This window comes from Citrus sinensis, chromosome 3 (assembly GCF_022201045.2).
Source record: "Citrus sinensis cultivar Valencia sweet orange chromosome 3, DVS_A1.0, whole genome shotgun sequence".
NCBI lineage: Eukaryota > Viridiplantae > Streptophyta > Magnoliopsida > Sapindales > Rutaceae > Citrus > Citrus sinensis.
This window is the reverse complement of record NC_068558.1, coordinates 26,188,415-26,208,616: the sequence shown is the minus strand read 5'-3', so window position 1 is coordinate 26,208,616 and position 20,202 is coordinate 26,188,415. Positions and strand designations below refer to the sequence as shown.

Genomic DNA, 20,202 nt, shown 5'->3' with positions numbered 1-20,202 from the left:
AATATTGATTTTCTATAAAAAAAAATAATTCTTAGTTGTGGTATAACTGTTAATTATAAAGATGTCTAATAGGCTTCTTTACAATACATAATTAAAAAAAAAAGATCTTTATTAATTAAAGAACTATTAAGAAATATTAAAAAAAAAAAGAGGCCTTCAAAAAATATAGGGCCTTAGGCAATCGCCTTGTTCGCCTATACTTGAAGCCACCTCTCATTCTAATTTACTGGTTACCAACATAGGATACTTATGACAGCGGTTGCTGATTTTTCCACGTGTTCATATTTCTTCCAATATAACCCAAGTAGTTCATAACATTGTATATAATGATGTAGTTCGACAAGTGTTGCGTAAGAATCACAACAACGTAATTGCATCAATATTGAATAGGGGTGGGCAAAATTGGGTTTGAATCAATCCAATCGGATTTCAAGTTAGTTAGATTGAAAAAAAAAGTTATTCAAACTCAATTCGAACTGTAATATGATCTAATCTAATCCGTATGTATTCAGATCGGATCAGATCAAAAGTTCGGGTTTAGTTCAAGTTGACTGAGCTAGGATTATAGACGGATCGAATTGAGTTTGGTTTAAAATTGGATTTGGGTCGATTCGAGTCATGGGCAATTTTGAGCTTTTATTTTGTATATTTTGAGTTTTCTTTACAAATTATTTAGTTACTAGAAAATTATTTTTATATAATTATCTCATTTTAGTCTGTTTTTACCAATTCTCAAAAAAAAAAAGAAAAATACTAGTCTACTACCATTAAAATCAAATGTATACAAATTAAAATAAACACAAAGTCCAAATTTAATAACCTCCACCCAAAGCAAGATTTTCAAATATAAATAGCTTTCAAAACACAAAGATCACAAAGTTTAAATATAATTAAATAGTTTCCAATACAAAGTCTAAAAATAAACTGTTTCTAAAACAACAAAATTTAAACATAAATATTAAATAACCTTCCTTCACGTAAATATTTGGACAAGTTCTAACTTCAACTTCTTGTATTCGAAGTTATTAAAAGTTGGAGGACAGATCCCCTGGAGAAGAATTGAAGAGAAAAAGTAAATTAAAAAATTACAAATTTATGCAAAGATATTGATTTACTTTTCTTTTCTTTTCTGCTATTGGTGAATTTGAATGCAACCGTTGGAACTTGGAATATAGATCCTTCATGTATGTATCAAACAAATAATTGAACCACTTGTCATCCACTCATCCTATCGTTTAGCCAAAACCATGTTACTTGCAATTCCTTCACCATCCTCAACTATCAACTTCTGCCGATTTTCTTCTTGTTGTTGTTGGAATGTCTTGTATATGTTATAATTTTTTATATTATTTCTCATATTGATAATCTCCTCATGCCTTGAATGGCATTGATATTGTTTACCACAATAGTTGCACTAGCATTTATTTGAATTGTCCTTAAATAAAGTGAGATGATTCCACATTAGAAATCTTTTTTTTCATTTGCTGTATTTTTCGCTTGCTTCGTCTTTTCCCTCCCTTTTTGATTTCCTTTTAGTTGTTCACTTTGTGCCTCATCATCAATTGTGAAATTTGATCTTGAGTGTCTAGTCACTTGAACATACAAAAAAATGAATAGTCATCATTAATTCAAAACATAAAACTATTAAAATATCACCGCAACACTCACAATCTCAAACATGCCCAGTACATTTAAAAATAACAATTAATAATAAGACTAGGATAATTGTGCTAAAAACAATTAACAATACAATTTCAATTAATAAATTAATTAGTCTCAGTCTAAGCAAAAAACAATGAAACGGAATTTTACATGATGATTATTTAGGAATAAAATTTTAACATACATTTTCTTATATAAATTTATAGGGTTTGATTTGTATTGAAATTAAAATTAAAAAAATACGATCTCTATACTCTTATTCACTATATTACTAATTCTAACTAAAATCATGGATAAATTGTGACTTTTTCTTGATGAGTAGCTTATTAAGCATACAAAAATCATTGAACTTGAAAAGTTATAAACGTAATAGAAATTTGGAAATTAATTATTTAATATAATATATATAGTATAGTAATGTTTATTGAAAAAAGTAAGTTGGAGGAACTTAATGGCTATCGATCAAGGTGGAGCAAGCTGCAGCAGTGGTCAAGGTGTATTGTGTCAGCATGTCGCAGACTCACGTTGGCCTGGCTTCACGCGGTTGCGTTGGTGAGTCAGTGACTACTGTTGTGTGTGTGCTGTCTAATGAGTCTACTGTGTTATGTATCTTGTCATGCAAACTGCCATGCCAACTACTATGCTGCCACTGATTTGTAGGTATGCGTGAATGCTCAGTACATGTGTGGTGCTTTTTTTTTAAAAAAGAAAGTAAACCTTTCATAAATCACAATACATCAAATACAACTTGAATCTTAGCTGGGATAGTTCCTAGCCAGATAGAAGAAGAGTTTCTCCCCAAAGCTAACTTAGCTAAGGAATGAGCATAAGCATTACATTATCTTGGAGTATGATGGACTGCCACTTTCTGAAAATCCTTCAACTGATTTTGGATCTCTAGAATTGTCCAAAAAAAATTTTGTTCTGCTACCCTTAGTGTTGTTTACTAACTGGACCACCTCTAAGCAATCTGACTCAATGATCAATGAGGCTAAATTTGCTTCTCTCGCCACTTGAATTCCCCATAACATAGCCTCAGCCTCTGCATTACTGACCGTTCCCTTTAGAGAAGATTGATTGATGCCAGCTGCAATTACGTTGCCGTTTTTTCCTCCGATGACTACTCCCACTCCTGTAGTCTGATCCTTGGCATTCATGGTAGCATCCACATTAACTTTGAAGAAATTTTCGTGGGGGGGGGGGGGGGGGGGGGGATCCACTTCTGCAGCTTCTCTCCACTGGAGTAGGCAATATGAGAGGGGTATGTCTTCGTTACTCTTTGAAATGCATCCAAAACAGACTTTGCCTTTGCAGTTGAGATATTGGGGGCTATCTTCTTGTCTTTGAAAATAAATTTGTTTCTAGAAAACCATACAACCCAGCACAAAGCTACCATTAATTCCAAATTAGTTTTCCTTAACTCATTGGCCATTCCTTGCAAAATGCTAAAAATGTCCTGAGAATGATCTTTAAAGCTTGGAACCGTAAAGGGAGATTGCAGCCAGATCGATTTTGCTGCCTTGTACTCCAATAAGGCGTGGCTTATAGATTCTATGCTCTTTCTACATATTTGACAAGTTGGCTCTTGAAGGACTTTTCTTTTCCATATATTTTTTGTTGATGGGAGCAGATTGTTTGATGCCCTCCACATAAATATTTTTATTTTTTTAGGTAGCTCCATAGACCAAAGGGCACTCCAATACTGAGACATGCTCTCTGAGCTACTAGGAGCATCTGAAAATTTCATTTTTAAGGCTAGCTGGTACCCACTTTTGACCGAGTATTCTCCCCTTTTATCATAATGCCATAAAACATCATCATCCAAATGTTCTTTTGGGAGAGGAATCTTAAGAATCATTGCTGCATCTACTTCCATAAAGTGTTGGTTCAGCTTGTCTTCATCCCAATGGTTATCTTCCTTATTTAGGTCTGCCGCCACTATGTCTACTAGCAAAGTAGGGGGGAGATTGGCTTGAACGTATCCGGCCTTGGCAGCCAATTATCCTTGTAAATAGATATGTTCTTGCCATTGCCCACCCGCTATCTAAAACCTTTCTTGATTACTTCTCTGCCCCAAAGATTGCTTTTCTAGATGAATGAAGCATTGGACCCTACTAATGCACTTAGAAAGCTGGAGTTCTTGTAATATCTTGCTTGAAGGACTCTTGAGACCAGAGAATTTGGGTACTGCGGAAACCTCCAAGCTTGCTTTGCTACCAAGGCTTGGTTAAAGCTAGTAAAATTATGAAATCCCATCCCACCTCTGTTTTTTACATGGCTGAACTTCTCCCATTTTAACCAATGGATACCCTGCTTATCTTCCTTCGCTCCCCACCAAAACTTCGCTATAGCCCGTTGAATGTCATCACAAAGACCTCTCGGAAGCTTGAACACACTTATTGCGTAAGCTGGATAGCTTGGGTTGCTGCTTTAATAAAGATTTCCTTACCCCCACTCGAAAACCTTTTATGCTGCCACCCTGCGATCTTGTTTAAAACTTTTAGCTTTACTTCATTGAAAAAGCTCAGTTTTTTTCTTCCTATCATTGAGGGGAGGCCTAAGTATTTTTCATGCTTGGAGACCACATTTAACTTGAAAATGTCCTTAATAGCAGCTGTTTGACTTGCAGGGATTCAGCCACTAATGAACAAGGAGGATTTCTGAAAATTAAAAATCTGCCCAGAAGCTGCTGCATTATTGTTGAAAATCTCCTTCAGATGCTTACAATTAGCCACTGAAGCACGATAAAAAACCAGGCTATCATCCGCAAACAGCAAGTGGGTAATTGAGACTTTTTTTTTGTAAATTTCAGACCTCGGATTAGCTGATTCTTTTCCGCCTTCACAAGCATATTGGAGAACGCATCAGCACAGATGATAAAGAGATATGGAGATAGCGGACAGCCCTGCCTCAGACCTCTTTCCAGCTGAATTATTCCCTTTGGCACACCATTAATAATCACCGGGAGTGAGGTAGTAGAGACACACCTCATAATCAAATCCACCCAATTAGGTGAGAAACCCAGCCTTAACAATGTTTGATTCAAAAAAGACCATTCAACTTTATCATACGCCTTACTAATATCTAACTTAAGAGCCACAAGATCATTCATCTTCCCTTTACAGTGTCTTATCTTATAGAGGCATTCATAACCAATAATAACATTGTCTGTAATGAGTCCTATTGGGTATGAATGCACTCTTCATTGGAGAAATGATTTGGGAGAGGATCGGTTTCATTCTATTTGCAATAGCCTTAGCTACGACTCTATAAATTACATTACACAGGCTTATAGGCCTGTAATCAGAGACTCTCTTAGGCTTAGCAATTTTAGGGATCAAGGTGATAAAAGTATGGTTAAGAGGAGACGGGTTACCTTGCTCATTAAGGATATGAAGACATGTTGTAACAACTCCATTGCGAATTAATTTCCAATGCTTCTAAAAAAATACAGCAGTTAAGCCATCTGGACCTGGGGCTTTTCTGGGGCACGTCTGTCCTAGAGCCTCCTCTATATCCTCTGGAGTGAAGGGCTTCTCCAGCTGGGCATTCATTTTTTATGTTACTTTTACCGGCATTCCTTGAAGAGCAGCGTGAATTTGGCTTGGAGTTGGGCTGGATGTAGTGAAGAGTTCTTGGAAGTAACCACAGAATTCCTTTTCTATATCATCTCTCTCATTTAGCCAGACGCCTTGAGAGTTTTCTACCCCCCACACCTTATTCTTTCTTTTACGGGCAGAAACTTTGGCGTGGAAAAACTTAGTGTTTTTGTCTCCTTTTCTTAGCCAGTCAGCCCCCGATCGTTGCTTCCAATAGATGTCCTCGTCAATAAGCGTGGAATTGATCTGGCTTTCAATCTTCCTAATCTCCTCTCCATCAGTCAGCTTAGAGCTTCTTTGCATAGCATTATGAAGGCTCTAAAACAGCTTTTTTTATTTTCTTTATCTTCCTTCAAATTCATTTTTACTCAAAAGCTTAAGCTGAGCTAAAGACTTTTTTGCTATCCGCTGAAATTGGTGAGCAGGATCCTCCCAAGCTCTAGCCCCATAGTTTCCCCACTCATCCCTTACTATGCTCATATAGTCTTCGTAAGAACTCCACATATCCTCATAATGGTCACGGGGAAACGATCTGCTTACAGTCCTTGACTTCTTGCATCTCTATTTGAATTCTAAGACTATTGGGCGATGATTCGAGACCCAATTAACAAGGTTTGTGGCTGTAGAGTCTTGAAATTTGTTACCCCAATCCTTACTACACAAGAATCTGTCCAGCCATTCTTCTATGTAATTAGCACCAAATCTCTTATTAGACCATGTATACGGGTACCCCTTGCGGCACATAACCTCTCTAAACTCGACAACCACATTTACATTCTTCTTGTTGCCCCCATTTTTCTCATTTATACCCATCACTTCATTGAAATCTCCAAAACAACACCAAGGGTGGGAAGAAAGATTAGCTAACCTTTTTAGAAGGGTCCATGTGATGTGCTTCTGGCTGAGCTCTAGGTGGCCATAAATCCCCGTACATCTCCAAACCAAGCCACTTTCACTACTCACTATTGCATTTATATGGTGGGGCCTGTATGAGGTGATATTGACATTAACATCTACTCCCTAGAGCACAACTAGGCTTCTACCCAAACCATTTCTGTCCACGGCAAAACAATTTACAAAATTAAAACTTCTGTAAATTAAATTGACCTGCCTAGCCATCATCTTAGTTTCACAACAAAATAGTATTTGGGGCCAGTGCAGGTAGAGAACTTTTCTGATTGCTAAGTGCGTTCGAGGCTTCCCCAGACCTCGAAAGTTCCAGCTGAGGATCTTCATGGTTGTCGGCGGGGCTGATCATCAGTACCCGCCGATAAGTCTTCATCCATTGCTTCCAAGTTTTCCCTTGCATCTAGCACTTCTTCTGCTTGTTTCAGCTAGCGAGCTACTTTGTTGGGGCTAAAATGGTTGCAGTTGCCTAATGCTTTTGCTAGGCTTATGTGTTTTCCTTCTTGTGGTTGCTTTTCTGGACTGGACACTCGCTTCTTTTTGCTCTCTGGGCTAGGCCCATGGCCTTTACTTTTGTGTCTTTTACTTCGTATGAAAGTAATATTATTTGCTCCTTCTCCTTTGGTGTTTCTTGCCCGCAATTTCCATTTTCTTCCTTTGGATTTCACGGTGGCCTTGCTGGGCCCATTATCCAAAGGAAAATGATAATTGAACTAAAGGATGCCAAAATGATGACAGAAACGGCAGTATGTTATTGCCGTTTAGTGACTTGTAATTTGCTTCTCCTTGGGCCCACGAAGAGGACAAGAGAGAAATGAGTCGTTTCTGTCTTCATTTTGTCTTCCCACAGTCTAAATAGCAGGCCTCTATCCAAATCCTCTTTATCTGATCTGGCACCCCCCGTGTCCTTTTTCATTTTATTTTCCATGTTCCCCACATTGTCTTTTTCTACAAGATTTTCATTTTCCCTCCAATCTTTCTTTTCCGTTTTTTTTTTGCGTTCATATCTAGATTGGCTATCATTACTAGCCACCCTATCCTGCAACTTGTTGATGTCACCATCCTGCTTTAATGCACCACTTGCTGGTTTTCTTGCTCTGTTACACTCAACATTAGATGTTGCCCATCAGCTCTTGGTTCCTTACTTTTACCCACTGGTTCATCACCATTATCTATCTCCGGACCCGATTTGATCAGGTAAGACCCATTTTGACTGTCCGAGTTGTTTTGAGACTAGTATGGCCTTAGGCTAGTTGTTGTTGAATCATTTGCTCTAGAATGGAATTATTCTCGATTGCCTTTCTCTTTACTTCGATTTTGTTTTACCCTTTCAGCCTGAGTGACTGCTCTCATCCATCCCCCGTAAGGCAGATCCTCCTTTTGTTGTCCTTTGTACCTCAAACACTCTCTGTACTGATGACCTACATGTGCGCAATAAAAGCAAAAGTCCGGTAGCTTTTCATACAGGATTGGCATTGGAATTTTTCCTTCATCTTGTTGTAAAAGCACAATCTTTTTTAATGGCTGAGTAATGTCAAGGGAGATTCTTACTCGAGCAAACTGTCCTATGCAATCCCCAGCTTCCTCTGTCTCTATTTCCTTGACCTCACTAATCTTTTCACCTAGTTTTTGAATTGCCTCCTTGTTCATGCACATTATGGGTATATTATGGATCTATACCCAAAATGTTGTATGCGTAAAGGATTGATTTTTGATATCACCAATGTCGGATGGTTCGGTCAAAACTATCAGTGCTCTGTCAAAATGACATGGTCCTCCCATAAGCACTCTTTTTTTTTTTTAATTCTGAACCAAACTTGAAGAGAAAAATATTCTTTTTTTTTATTCTGAACCAAACTTGAAGAGAAAAATATTATCCGCCATGCTTTCAATTTTTTCCTCCTTCACTGTTCTCCAAGCCGTTTGCATAGTTGCTTTCAAGCCTTCCCCGTTTATGCTTCGTGAAAGCAACACCTTCCCTACTAGACAATTCGCAGCAACTTCTTCTCCCTTAATCCTCATTTGCCCTATGAATGCTACTATGTCTGCTTCTTCTTCTTTTAGAACGACAGCCTGACACTTGTGCAATAAATCCTCTGTATCCATACTTAGCTGTGAATCCAGCAATAACTTAGCTCACCTACCCTTTATTATCCACAAATAAAAGCTAAAAGGAGTTAATCACCCAAATTCCTTCGAGAAGTACTATGGAAAATTGTAAAAGAATACTCAACTAGTGAGCGAATGAAAAAGCCAAAATAGGCTTCAGCCTCCTTTCATTCTAGTACCTTTTAGGGTTGGCAATGGGACGGGATGGGACGAGATTTGTCAATCCCAGTCCTGTCCCGTATATTGAATTAGGACTAAAAAAAGTCTCATTCCCGGCCCTTTATTTTTTTTGGGACAAAAATTTATCCCAATCCTGTCCCATTAAATATCCCGTCCCATCCCATTATCTCGAATAGTCCCAAATGTAAATAAATAAATTTTAATTTTTTCTTTTAAGGATCGTCATAAATCAATATATAGCAAATAAAGAAACAAAAATTCAAATTTCCGAAGCTAATCCAAATCAATCTAAGTTCCAAAGTTCAAGCAAAAGTTAAAAATTAACATAATCTTCCAAAAGTTGACTTCAATTCCAGTTCCCACTTCATTAGACAAGAAAACTTCATACTCTAACCACACTTTCAAGACCGCACTTTCAAATTTCTGTATAAACCCACAGGAATTTAATAAAGAGAGGTTAGAGTAAGACTAATATTTTGATAATTACATAATAATTAATCATTAATGTTCAAAATTATTAATAAAATCAGTTACCTCTTCAATCTCTGCATCAACATTTTCTTCATCTGCAAATGTAGGATTTTCACTAGAAGTTGTATGCCCATTGTCTTAGAAAACAAAAAAAAAAAAAATTAAAAACTAGAAAAGAAAATAAAAAAGTTTGAAGATTTAAAATATGCATAAATTACAATAAAATAAATTACCTCTTGTGTAAGCATTTAACCAACTTTGAGTGCACATCAATGCCTCCACTGTTTGTGAGTGTAGTCTATTACGATGTGGGCTAACTACTCCACCATCTGTGCTAAAAGCTGACTCGGAAGCAACTGTTGACACTGGGATTGCTAGTATATCCCTAGCAATAGTAGATAACAATGGATATTGTATTGCATTTATTTTCCACCACCCCAAAATATCAAAATTTTTGTCCTTGGTAATCAACACAAATTCACCTAAATATGACTCAAGCTCAGTCTTACGGTTCTCAACCATATTGGCTTTCAAAAAATCATCATACCTACTTGAAAGTTGTTCCTCAACATGGGACATAACGACTGAGGACTCTCCTATACTAGAACTAAAAGCACCTGCGCTAGGACCGCTTATAGATAATTTGACCTTAAATTCATACTCCTTTATTAATTCCTTTAAAAGCATCTGAACTCTCTCAATATGAATATTTGATTCATCACCATATAACAATGGAAAGTAGAACTCAATCAATTTCATTTTATATCTAGGATCCAACACTGTTGCCACGGTTAATACCCCATTAACATCTTTCCAATATTTTTCAAATTTGCCAATCATGTTAATTGCCATTTGTCTAACTTCATCATGCTCACATGTAAGCCAACTACCTAATGATAATCTAATCTCACAAATATGAATGAAAAACAACTTGGATGTGGGGTACTTAGTTCCAGAAAATACCTCAGTCACATTATAAAATGATTTCAAATTATTTGACAATATACGAGCTAACTCCCATTCACTTTCACTTGGCAAACACCTATATTGTGCCTCCAATTGATGCAATCTATAAAAGACATTTTTATACTCCAGGGCAACAGAAATCATGAGATAAGTAGAGTTCCATCTAGTGATGCAATCAAGAACTAACTCCTTACTACATGGAATATTCAACCTACGAGAAATCTCTTTAAATTTTTCCCTTCTTTGAGGGGTAACTGTCCAAAATGCAACACTAGCACGAATTTTAGCAACACCCTCACTAATAACACTTAACCCCTCTTTGACAATCAAGTTTAAAATGTGAGCAGTACATCACATATGAAACAACTTGCCACCCATAAGTAAATCATTTTTATCAAGTTTATCTAGTAGAAGTTGAATCATTCGATCATTAGTAGTGCAATTATCAACAGTTAATGCAGATAACTTACGCTCAAGATTAAAATCCATTAAACATCTGAATAGTACATCACAAAGTACTTGAGAAGTATGTCGAGCTTGCACATGAATAAACCTACATAGAAAAATTACAATTAATTACAAATATATTCAATAAATAAATATAATGCACTAAATATTTCAATGTTAATTAGAATTAAACATAGTACCTCAAAATTTGACTCCGTAAGGTCCAAGAATCATCAATAAAGTGTTGTAATAGCCATGTACCCTTTTGTTTGGGAGCCACAAGTCCACATGTCGGTTGTGATTGCAACTTTACTACTGTTACTCTCTATTAAACTCACAACCTTAGCCTTTTCCATCTCATATAGCTCCATAATATCAGTTTTTATAGTATTGCGAGATACGTTTTTCCACATTGGGTTTAAAGAAGACAAAACTTTTCTAAACCATTCATGCTCAACGCAACTTAATGGGTACTCATTCATAATGATCATACGTGCAATCAATCCCCTAGTGACATCAGGATCAAAAGAATAAGTCTCTACCTTCACATTTCCCTGATCATCCTCAACTGTTTTTAACTTCTTTGAATAATGTGTTATCTCAATTTGATTACATCGAGGGCATATTTTCATGTGATCATTCAAGTGTCTTATTCCATCTCTAGGACCTCCAACATAGTCTTTATTGCAGTGCTTGCAAAAGGATCTTATTTTTCCATTTTTTATCTTTCTTTCAAAATGTTTCCAGACCACTGATCTTAATCTTGATGTTAAATCATTGTCTTTGGCGTTTTCTTCAACAACATGCACATCATCATTATCTAAACTTTCATTGTCCACTACTGGAGGAGAAGCCATCCTTTAAAGCAAAAAGAAAACAACAATCCACAACTCAAATAAATGAATTAAATATAAATTAACCTTTTACAAACATCAAACCATATAAAACAAAAGTAATAATAATATAGGACCACAAGAACCTTTATTTTAAAACTCAATACTACTTAAACAAATATAATAATCATTATAATATAACAACTTCAACTAGATTGCCGTATATAATATAATAATATTTAACAAATATCAATTATATGAAAAGAGCACAAAACTGTGAACAATAAAAACAAAAAAAGCCAAATTATGAATGTTAACTTACTGTGTGGAGGCTGAAAAGCGAGAATTTTGTGGATGAATTGCTAGCAGAGGCGTAGTGGGCAAGTCGTGGGTGGCTGCTTGGGAACTTTTGTGGCGGAGTAAAAATTTTTGTGGTGAGGGCAAGGGGCGTTGGGCGGTCAACACTTAGGGTGCAGTGTTAATTTAGGAAATTGGTTGAGTTTTGAAGCGTAATTATTGCTATAAATTATTAATTTTATTTGTGACTTTTTCACTTTTTATTTTAAATTATAATATTAACGAGATATACAGGATAGGACGGGATTTTATAATTAGTCCTCCTCCCGTCCCATAAATAAAAGTGGAATTTATTTTTATCCTTATCCCATCCCATTTTAATTTGGTATGAAAAAATATGTCTCAATCCCATCCTAAACGGGACGGGATCCTGCGGGATCCCGTCCCAACGGGAAAAATTACCATCCCTAGTATCTTTTCAGAGAAAAAGTACTATAGAAGAAAGAGTATATGTGTCATTGTTATTCTGTACATGTGTGGTGTTAATCGAATACAATTAGGTTTAGTTTTACTCTTTTATAGTTTTAGATTAAATATTTTATTTTAGATACGAACCTTGACCAATTCAAATCAATGCTACTAACTGATTTTTAATCCAAAATAATATATATATTTAGTTTTCATCAAATGGCTGAGAAATGGGTCAAGCCCGTATGCACACGTGTGAAGACCTGTTTTATGTTTTGTCAATTTGGAGTAGTGTAAGTATTTTGAAATTAACCGAAGGGAAAGCGAAGTATGCATTCAAACATGCTGGTGATGAATTGCTCCATGTTAATTCGTTTTCCAATTTATGAGACGAAAGGATGTTTTTGAGTTTGATACCACAATGCTTCGTATTTCTTTTATCCTTGTGATTTTTGAGAATTGCAGTCTCAATTGGAATGAGAGAGGAAGTGTATGTGAAACGTATAGGTATAGCCCTTGGCCTTACGCCAATACAATTTTATTGAGATAACCTATATTGGCTTTTACATAAACACAGTACATCTATAAACATTCAGAAAACAGGATTAAATCCGAGATAATGCTTTATCAGTCTAATCATTTTTCTTGGTAACCAAAGAAGAGGTGTTGAGAAATGGATAATCTGTGTAACCAACAACAGGATCGGATGTGTAGAATGTTTCTCTGTTGTATTTATTGAGGGGAGCATTGAGCTCAAATCTCCTGGGCAAATCTGGATTAGCCAAGAACAAGCGACCATAAACAACAAGATCTGCACGGCCTTCAGCAATAGCTTTGTTTCCATCTTCCCTGTCATAACCCCCAGCGACAAGAAAAGTACCCTTGAAAGCCTTTCTCATGGGCAGCAAACTGTGAGGACATTCAGATTTTTCTTCACGTGTTTTCATCCTCGGCTCAACCATGTGACAATAGAGGATACCATATTTGTTCAAGGATTCTGCCATGTAAAGACCTAAAGCTTCTGGGTTAGAGTCTCCTGATTCCATATAGTTTGCAAACGGAGATAGTCTTATCCCAACCCTATCTGCCCCTATTTCATTGGAAACAGCTTCAACTATTTCTAAAGCAAAACGGCAACGGTTCTCTAAGGATCCTCCATACTGGTCTGTTCGATCATTCACTTGATCCTTCAAAAATTGGTCAATTAGGTAGCCATGTGCACCATGGAGCTCAACGCCATCGAAACCTATACAGCATAAGACAAAGTTAGAAACCAAAAACCTGTGCAGCACGAACACTTCATTTATCTAACTCTTCTCATATAACTAAAAGCTCTGAGGCTAGCATTGTGCGGACAGACAGAGTGAGGGTCAAGCATTCATTTTAAGAAGAAGAAAAAGTATTTAAGCATTTACTAGGTTGGCTCTCAAAGTTAATCCACGGCAGTTTGGCGATGTCTCAGAGATGCAGGCAGAAGGCTACAAAATTACTCAGAGTTGCAGGTACTCAATCCCTACTTTAACTAACAACAAAACAGTTGATAAGATCATTAAAAACAAAGCCTCAACCACCATTTTAAATGACAAAAGGAGTCACATGTAAGATTCTAGAAACCATTCCAAATAATCGATTATTGTAATGACTCCATTTACATTAATGACACATGTAGGTAAGGTGTTAAGTTTTCAAATTCTTTAATCAATATGATACATACAACTATGGGACGATAGACATAATTGTAAAGAAACTTAACTGCTTTCACATAAACCTTACGGTACAATAAAACAACATTATTTACAATCCACAAAAGCCTAGTAAAAATCTATTAATGCATTCATGTTTGGTTTTCCTTTCCTTCTGATAGCCATTCATGGAATGGAAGAATCTCACTATTCACTTATACATATTTTCCTTAATCTCAAGAAAAGTAGACCAGTGAAATATCACCCATCCTGTGGCGAGCTTAAAACATTTATTGCCCACAATTCAAGTTTTAATTTAAGAAAAAAAAATTTACCAGCCTCAATTGCGTTTCTTGCAGCAAGCCTGAAATCATTTACAATTTGAGGGATTTCATCTGTCCTTAGCCGCCTTGGAGGAGTGAATTGTGCAACATCAACACCATTAGCGCGGATTTGAGGTGTCAATGGCTTGTCTGTACAGGAGATTGGAGCTTGACCATTTGGCTGATAATCTGTACAGAAAGACAATAGGAAAAACCAATGAAGGAGAGTGGGCAAAAAAGTCCGGGCTAGCCCAACCCTTGGACAAGGGCTCGAGAAAAAAAGATCGAGTTAGATTCAAACCCACTATTTTTTAAAAAAATAAATTTATAAATTAGAATAATATATTTAAAATTGAAAAAATAACATCAAAATAAAAAAGAAAAAATTAAATTCTTAATTTATAAATTAATGATGATTCAAAAAAGTTAAAATTATAATACTAAACTCTCTATTATACGTTAATTAATCAAGAGAGCTTGAATTAGAGAATTCAGTATTAAAAAAATTAAATTTCTAACCTTCTAGTTTATTTTATTTATTATTTTACTTGAAATATTTATTTTCTTTAATTAATTTATTATTATAACAACTTGTTAATTATTAGCTCATTTCAAATGGACAATAATTTAAAAAAATTTAAAATAAATAAAAGCTCGGCCTGAGCCCGGCCCTCATGCTTTTCTATAAAATCAGTCGGATGCATCAAAAGCAGTTTGTAAAAAAACTATTGAATACCGTTTCATTAACTGAAAATCAAATGCAAATGGATGGTGCATCTGTAGGATGATCAGTACTCAATTTGAGCATTCGATTAATCCGAGCTGCTTATTCTCCAACACTTGCCTCATGTTAGATTACTGCAAGTTACTGCAATTCAATAGCTTAAGCCCACGGTACCTTATCTTATTGTCAGAAACAAAAAATTATGTATGATCCTGATAATAAGTAACCAGTAACTGTCAATAGAAGAGAGGGATATAGAACACACCTTGATTTGAAACCCTGCCAACGTGCCGAATCTGACAAAAGAAGATCCCACCTTTGGCATGAACAGCATCTACAATCGGTTTCCATGCTTCAACTTGCTCCTTTGTCCAGATACTAGGTGTATTTGGATTCCTTAAAATAAAAGAAACAACAGAACACACAAAATTTTCAAGTAACTAAGTACAGGTAATGCCTTCAAAACTGTTAAAACAGTTTCCTATTTATTAATACCTCAAGAAGCTCTTAAAACAGTTTAACAGATGTAAAATTACCCTTGAGCAGTGTTGGAAACTCCAGTGGCTTCGGCTATGAGGAAACCCCCTTTGGTGGTTCTTTGAGAGTAATACAAAATGGCATGTGGCTGAGGAACATTGTTGTATGATCTCTGTCTAGTCAGTGGTGCCAAAACAACTCTGAAATAAACAAATCAAGCAAGTCACAATTCAATTAGCCTCATCACCAATAACTCAACTCAAAAGAAAAAAGCCATAAAATTGCAACACTACACTTAAACTGCCTGTGTGAAACTCTCAGTCAGATCATATAGACCAAACAAACAAATACAAAGAAGATACAGAAACTAAATAAGATCATACACTCATAATCAGTTATTGGTATTATAAGTTTATAACCGGGTGTGCTTCTGCTTAATTACCAAAGGAGGACAGTTAAAAGTGTTCCGTAAACACCAACAATTTTACTCGATAGCTAGTGAAAACATTAAGAATCTGAGTGCTCATGATGTGAATGCTCGTCGCTCAAATGTACTTTGACAGATATCACTTTCGTCAATAAAGTTAACGCCATACAAAATCCATACAAAAAAAGAAAATGTAAATCCAAAAAAATAAAAAATAAAAAACTCAATGAAATAAAAGGTCGGCAAAAACTGTACCTATGAGAAAGATTGAAATTACCCATCTTGTAAGGAGTGAGAAAAAGAATAACGGGAGTTTCAATGGCCATGTTATCGTTGTTCTCTTCTTGATTTTGCTTAGCCTCCTTTGCTCTGCTTCCAATGTTTAGTAGCATTACAAGCAAATAGAGAATCTTTAACGCTACTGAAAATAAACTGATTAAAGAAACGGAATGGTTCGATTGGGTATTTAAAGACCGAAATGGGTCGTCCGTTTTGGAATATAAAAAAATTCCACGAGGGTCGAATCAATCTCCTTTGCCATTGGAGATTGATTAAAATGCTTGTAATCGCTGTCACGTGACGTTTGCAAGTACGTAGCCGGCTGCTGTTGCCTGTCTTTAATCAACTAACCAATATGCTTTTATTTTTAATGATGAGATATTGAGGGCTGTTTGGTATTATTGTTGATAAATTCAAAAGTAATTTTTAAAAGTTAAAGTTAATTTTGGTATTTGATAATTTTTTAAAATTATTTTTAGTGAATTTATTTTAATCTTACAATAGATTTTAAAAAATAGAGAATGAGTAGTTATTTAAAATTTGATTTTAGGAATTAATTTTGTATTTAATACAATTTTATATATATCTTTATATTTATTATAAAAATTTAAAATTATATTTTTAAATAGGAAATAAAATCATTAACTTTAGAAAGATATTATTATTGCCCAATATAATGAGATAACAAAAAAATTAATAATATAAAATATTTATTTTAGTTATCAATTATCATTTATACTAAATAAAAAATAAATTCAATTTAACATTATGTCAAATTTAGTCGTTTATATTATTACAGCAATTTAGCAATAAGATTTACTAAACATACACAATTATTTTTAAAACGCACAGTACTTTTAAAAATGAATTTTACGAAATATTTAACTAATTATTTCTCTAAGACTGCTAACATAAATTATTTTAAAAGTTACAGTATTAGTAGAATAACCCTAAGTTATTATGCTGATTGTACTGATTGATTGTAATAATTCTATTTAATGGAATGAAAGTTTAGTGTTGTCATAAAAGTATGTATAATTAAATGATTGTAAAAATCAAATAGTACGAACAAAGAAAATAAAATAGAATTTAAAAATTATATCTAAAGAAACATGAAATTAGTTTAAATAAGAATATCAAAAAATCATATAGGGGAATGACTTCACCAATGACAATTTAATCTGTAAAGTACTCAAATAGAAGTGAATTGTCTTTGTCAAAACTCAAAATATTGAAATTAATTGATGGGATCTTTTCTCTATTTAAAAAAAAAAAAAAAGAATCACGTCACTTTTATGAAAAATCATGATAAAGCGATGCATAAGCCTAATTTGATGGTTAATAATTTTATTACTGGGATGCTGGCCTAAATTTTTTTTATTATTTCCCTAAAATTATTAAAAAATTTACTCTACTTGAGAAATTTTTGGTCTCACGTCGCTTTTAAGAAAAATAGTGATAAAGCGATGCCTAAGCCTAATTGGATGCTTAATAATTTTATTACTAGGATGCCCGCCTAAAATTTTTTATTATTTCCCTAAAATTATTAAAAAAAATTACTCTACTTGGGAAATTTTTGTTCTAATTTTTGAATTAATTACTTTCCCTTTTCCCAATTTCCTTCACCAGCAAAAGTGCTCCCTTGTCCCTTCCACTGGTGGTCTATTTTCCATAGTTATTTTCCCAATCATCGTAATTAGATTTTATTATTAATTTATCAAAGCTTTTTGTTTATCCAAATAGTTTTTTGTTTTACTTATTTATAATATTTTTCAACTAGTGTACATTTTTAGCTAAGAATCTTAATGAAGACATTACGTAACTGTAAAATAGAAAATGAGTTCTTTTAGATTGTATAATTATCTATGTTGAAGATATAATATAAATACTATTGACTAAAATTTCATTATTGATGAATTCTATACTTTTAAGTTGCAAAATTATAACTTCATTAGTATTTTTTTATTGTTAAATTGTATTTCTGTTTTCTACTCTCTTTTTAATATTTATTAATGTAAAATAACACATTTTTAGGGGTATAGCTCTAATGTCCCTATCAATAACTATATTTTTTTCTTCTATTTCGTCTTTCTTATATTCTTTTCCATTACAAAACCTATGTTTCTTTATAAATAAATCTAGAAATTAAGAAAATTCGTAAAGATATAACATGTCGGTGTAGCATGTCAAACTTAGAGGCAGTTTAGGATTACGGTTGCTGATTAAGGGCCAGTTTGGGATTGCAGTTACTGGCTAAATAAAATGTTTCTACAATGCGGATGTAATAAGCAGCTGATTAAAAAAGTAGTTTGGTGTTTGATAAACTATGTTGTTGCAGTTGCTGTGCATTTGAAAAGTAGTGTTCATGCGTTTGGTAAATTTTATTACAAACGTGTTATTTTATCATACAATGACCAAAATAGACATAAGTTTAAATTATCTTTTTTTTAAGTATGTTGAATAATGTTTAGACATGCCCTTTTCTTTTTCAAACACGTAAAATTATATTAAAATTTATATCAAGTGAAAAAATAATAATAATTTGTTGCATAAAATATGATAAAAAATTCATACTAATATATAATCCAGATAAAATAAAAAAGTAATATACATTACTTTCACAGTGAACTTGTTGCAATAAACACCATGATTATAGAAAAAAAATATAAATAGATTGAATGTTAAAAACTATGGTTATGAAATTGATTTTAAAAGTTATGGTTAATTTTCATGTGAAACTGTTCATAGTTTAAATTTTTTTTTACATACTTATATGCAAGTCTTTTTTAATCTTATAATCGAAAATACAAGTATAATATAAAAAATATGAACTTACTAAATCAAAACTTTGATATTGGAGAGAATATATAGTAGTTGTGGTGGTAATTTGATTGTGGTGATAATATGATATATAATGGCTCATATATTAGAGTGTATGGAAAAATATGACATAATTCTCTTTGTTAAAATATTAATTAAGGTTATAATAGGTATTTTAAAAAGATGTAACAACTTATTTAATAAGCTGCTTATGAAAAGCAACCTCCTACCTATTTTTAAAAGGTACTGTTAAAATAGAAAAAATTATGAAATAAGCAGTTTTTACAAAATTTACCAAACACTATTTTTGTTATAGATTACGAAATAAGCAGCTTATTGCGTTTCAACCTCAATCCCAAACGGAGCCTAAATAAGCTGCTTCTGTTGTGCAGATGCAATAAGCAGTTGATTAGAAAAGTAGCTTGATGTTTGGTAAACTGTATTATTGTAGTTACTATGAGTTTGAAAAATAATGTACATGCGTTTGGTAAATTTTATTACAAATGTATTGTTCTATTAAATAATAAACAAAATAGATATAAGTTTAAATTATCTTCTATTTTTTTAAGTATATTTAATAATGTTTAGACATGTCTTTTTCTTTTCTAAAACATGTAAAATTACATAAACTAAAAAAAAATCAATAAATTTGTTATATAAAATATGATAAGAATTCATACTTATTATATGCCAAAAAAAAATGATAAGAATTCATACTAATTATATGCAAACCTTTTTTAAGGTTATAATCAAAAATACAAGTGAAATATAAAAAATATGAACTTATTAGATTAGAACTTTGATACTAGAGAGAATATGCAATAGTTGTGGCGGTAATTTGATTGTGGTGGTAATATGATATCTAATGACTTAATATTATTGTGTATAGAAAAATAAGACAATTATTTTTTAAAAAAATATTAAGATTATAATAGGAACTTTAAAAATGTATGATAGCTTATTTAATAAGCTACTTATGAAATGAAACCCTCTACCTGTAAAAGTTTCTATCAAAATGGAAAAAAATAATGAAATAAGCAGTTTTTATAAAGTTTATCAAACATTATTTTTGTTACAAATTATAAAATAAGTAGTTTATGTAGTTTCAACATCAATCTCAAACGATACCTTAATATAGTAGATTTAAGTTTTAATGTGTTTAGTTTAGTCATGTTGGGGAAAAATCAGGTTTTTTAAATTTTTATAAAACTTTTTAAGACCACTCTCATATAATATATAAGAATTTGTATTCTAGAAATCGTACCTTGAAAATCCGAGTTGGCTTTTTTCGCTGAAGTGATTTAGGCTCCTAGATCACGATCCGCCGCCACCACCACTCCTGTTAGATCACGATCTGTCACCACCACGCTTGTTAGATCACGAACTGTCACCACCACGCTTGTTAGATCACGAACTGTCACCAATGATCTTCCAGGTTATGACTCAAGTTCGATCTGCACTTGACGTGTGGGCGCCTTTATCACTACCAAAGCAACTAGCACGAGAAAATTTTTCTCTCAACAATAGAGAGA

General features: G+C 33.6%; 1 protein-coding gene across 2 annotated transcripts in view; it reads right to left on the bottom strand.

The window, feature by feature from the left end:
• LOC107174224 (putative 12-oxophytodienoate reductase 11) overlaps positions 1-16,039 on the bottom strand; it is a 90,333-nt gene extending 74,294 nt beyond the window's left edge. For both annotated transcript variants that reach the window (XR_008053338.1, XM_052437931.1), the window contains exons 1-5: positions 15,827-16,039; positions 15,204-15,344; positions 14,933-15,063; positions 13,956-14,132; positions 12,876-13,184 (exon numbers count right to left, since the gene is read on the bottom strand). Coding sequence is in view for 1 of the 2 variants with exons in the window: in XM_052437931.1 (XP_052293891.1) it covers positions 12,876-13,184; positions 13,956-14,132; positions 14,933-15,063; positions 15,204-15,344; positions 15,827-15,963 (895 nt within the window). In the remaining variant the exon portion in view is untranslated. The remainder of the gene's footprint in view (positions 1-12,875; positions 13,185-13,955; positions 14,133-14,932; positions 15,064-15,203; positions 15,345-15,826) is intronic.
• Between the last annotated feature and the right edge of the window lie 4,163 nt (positions 16,040-20,202).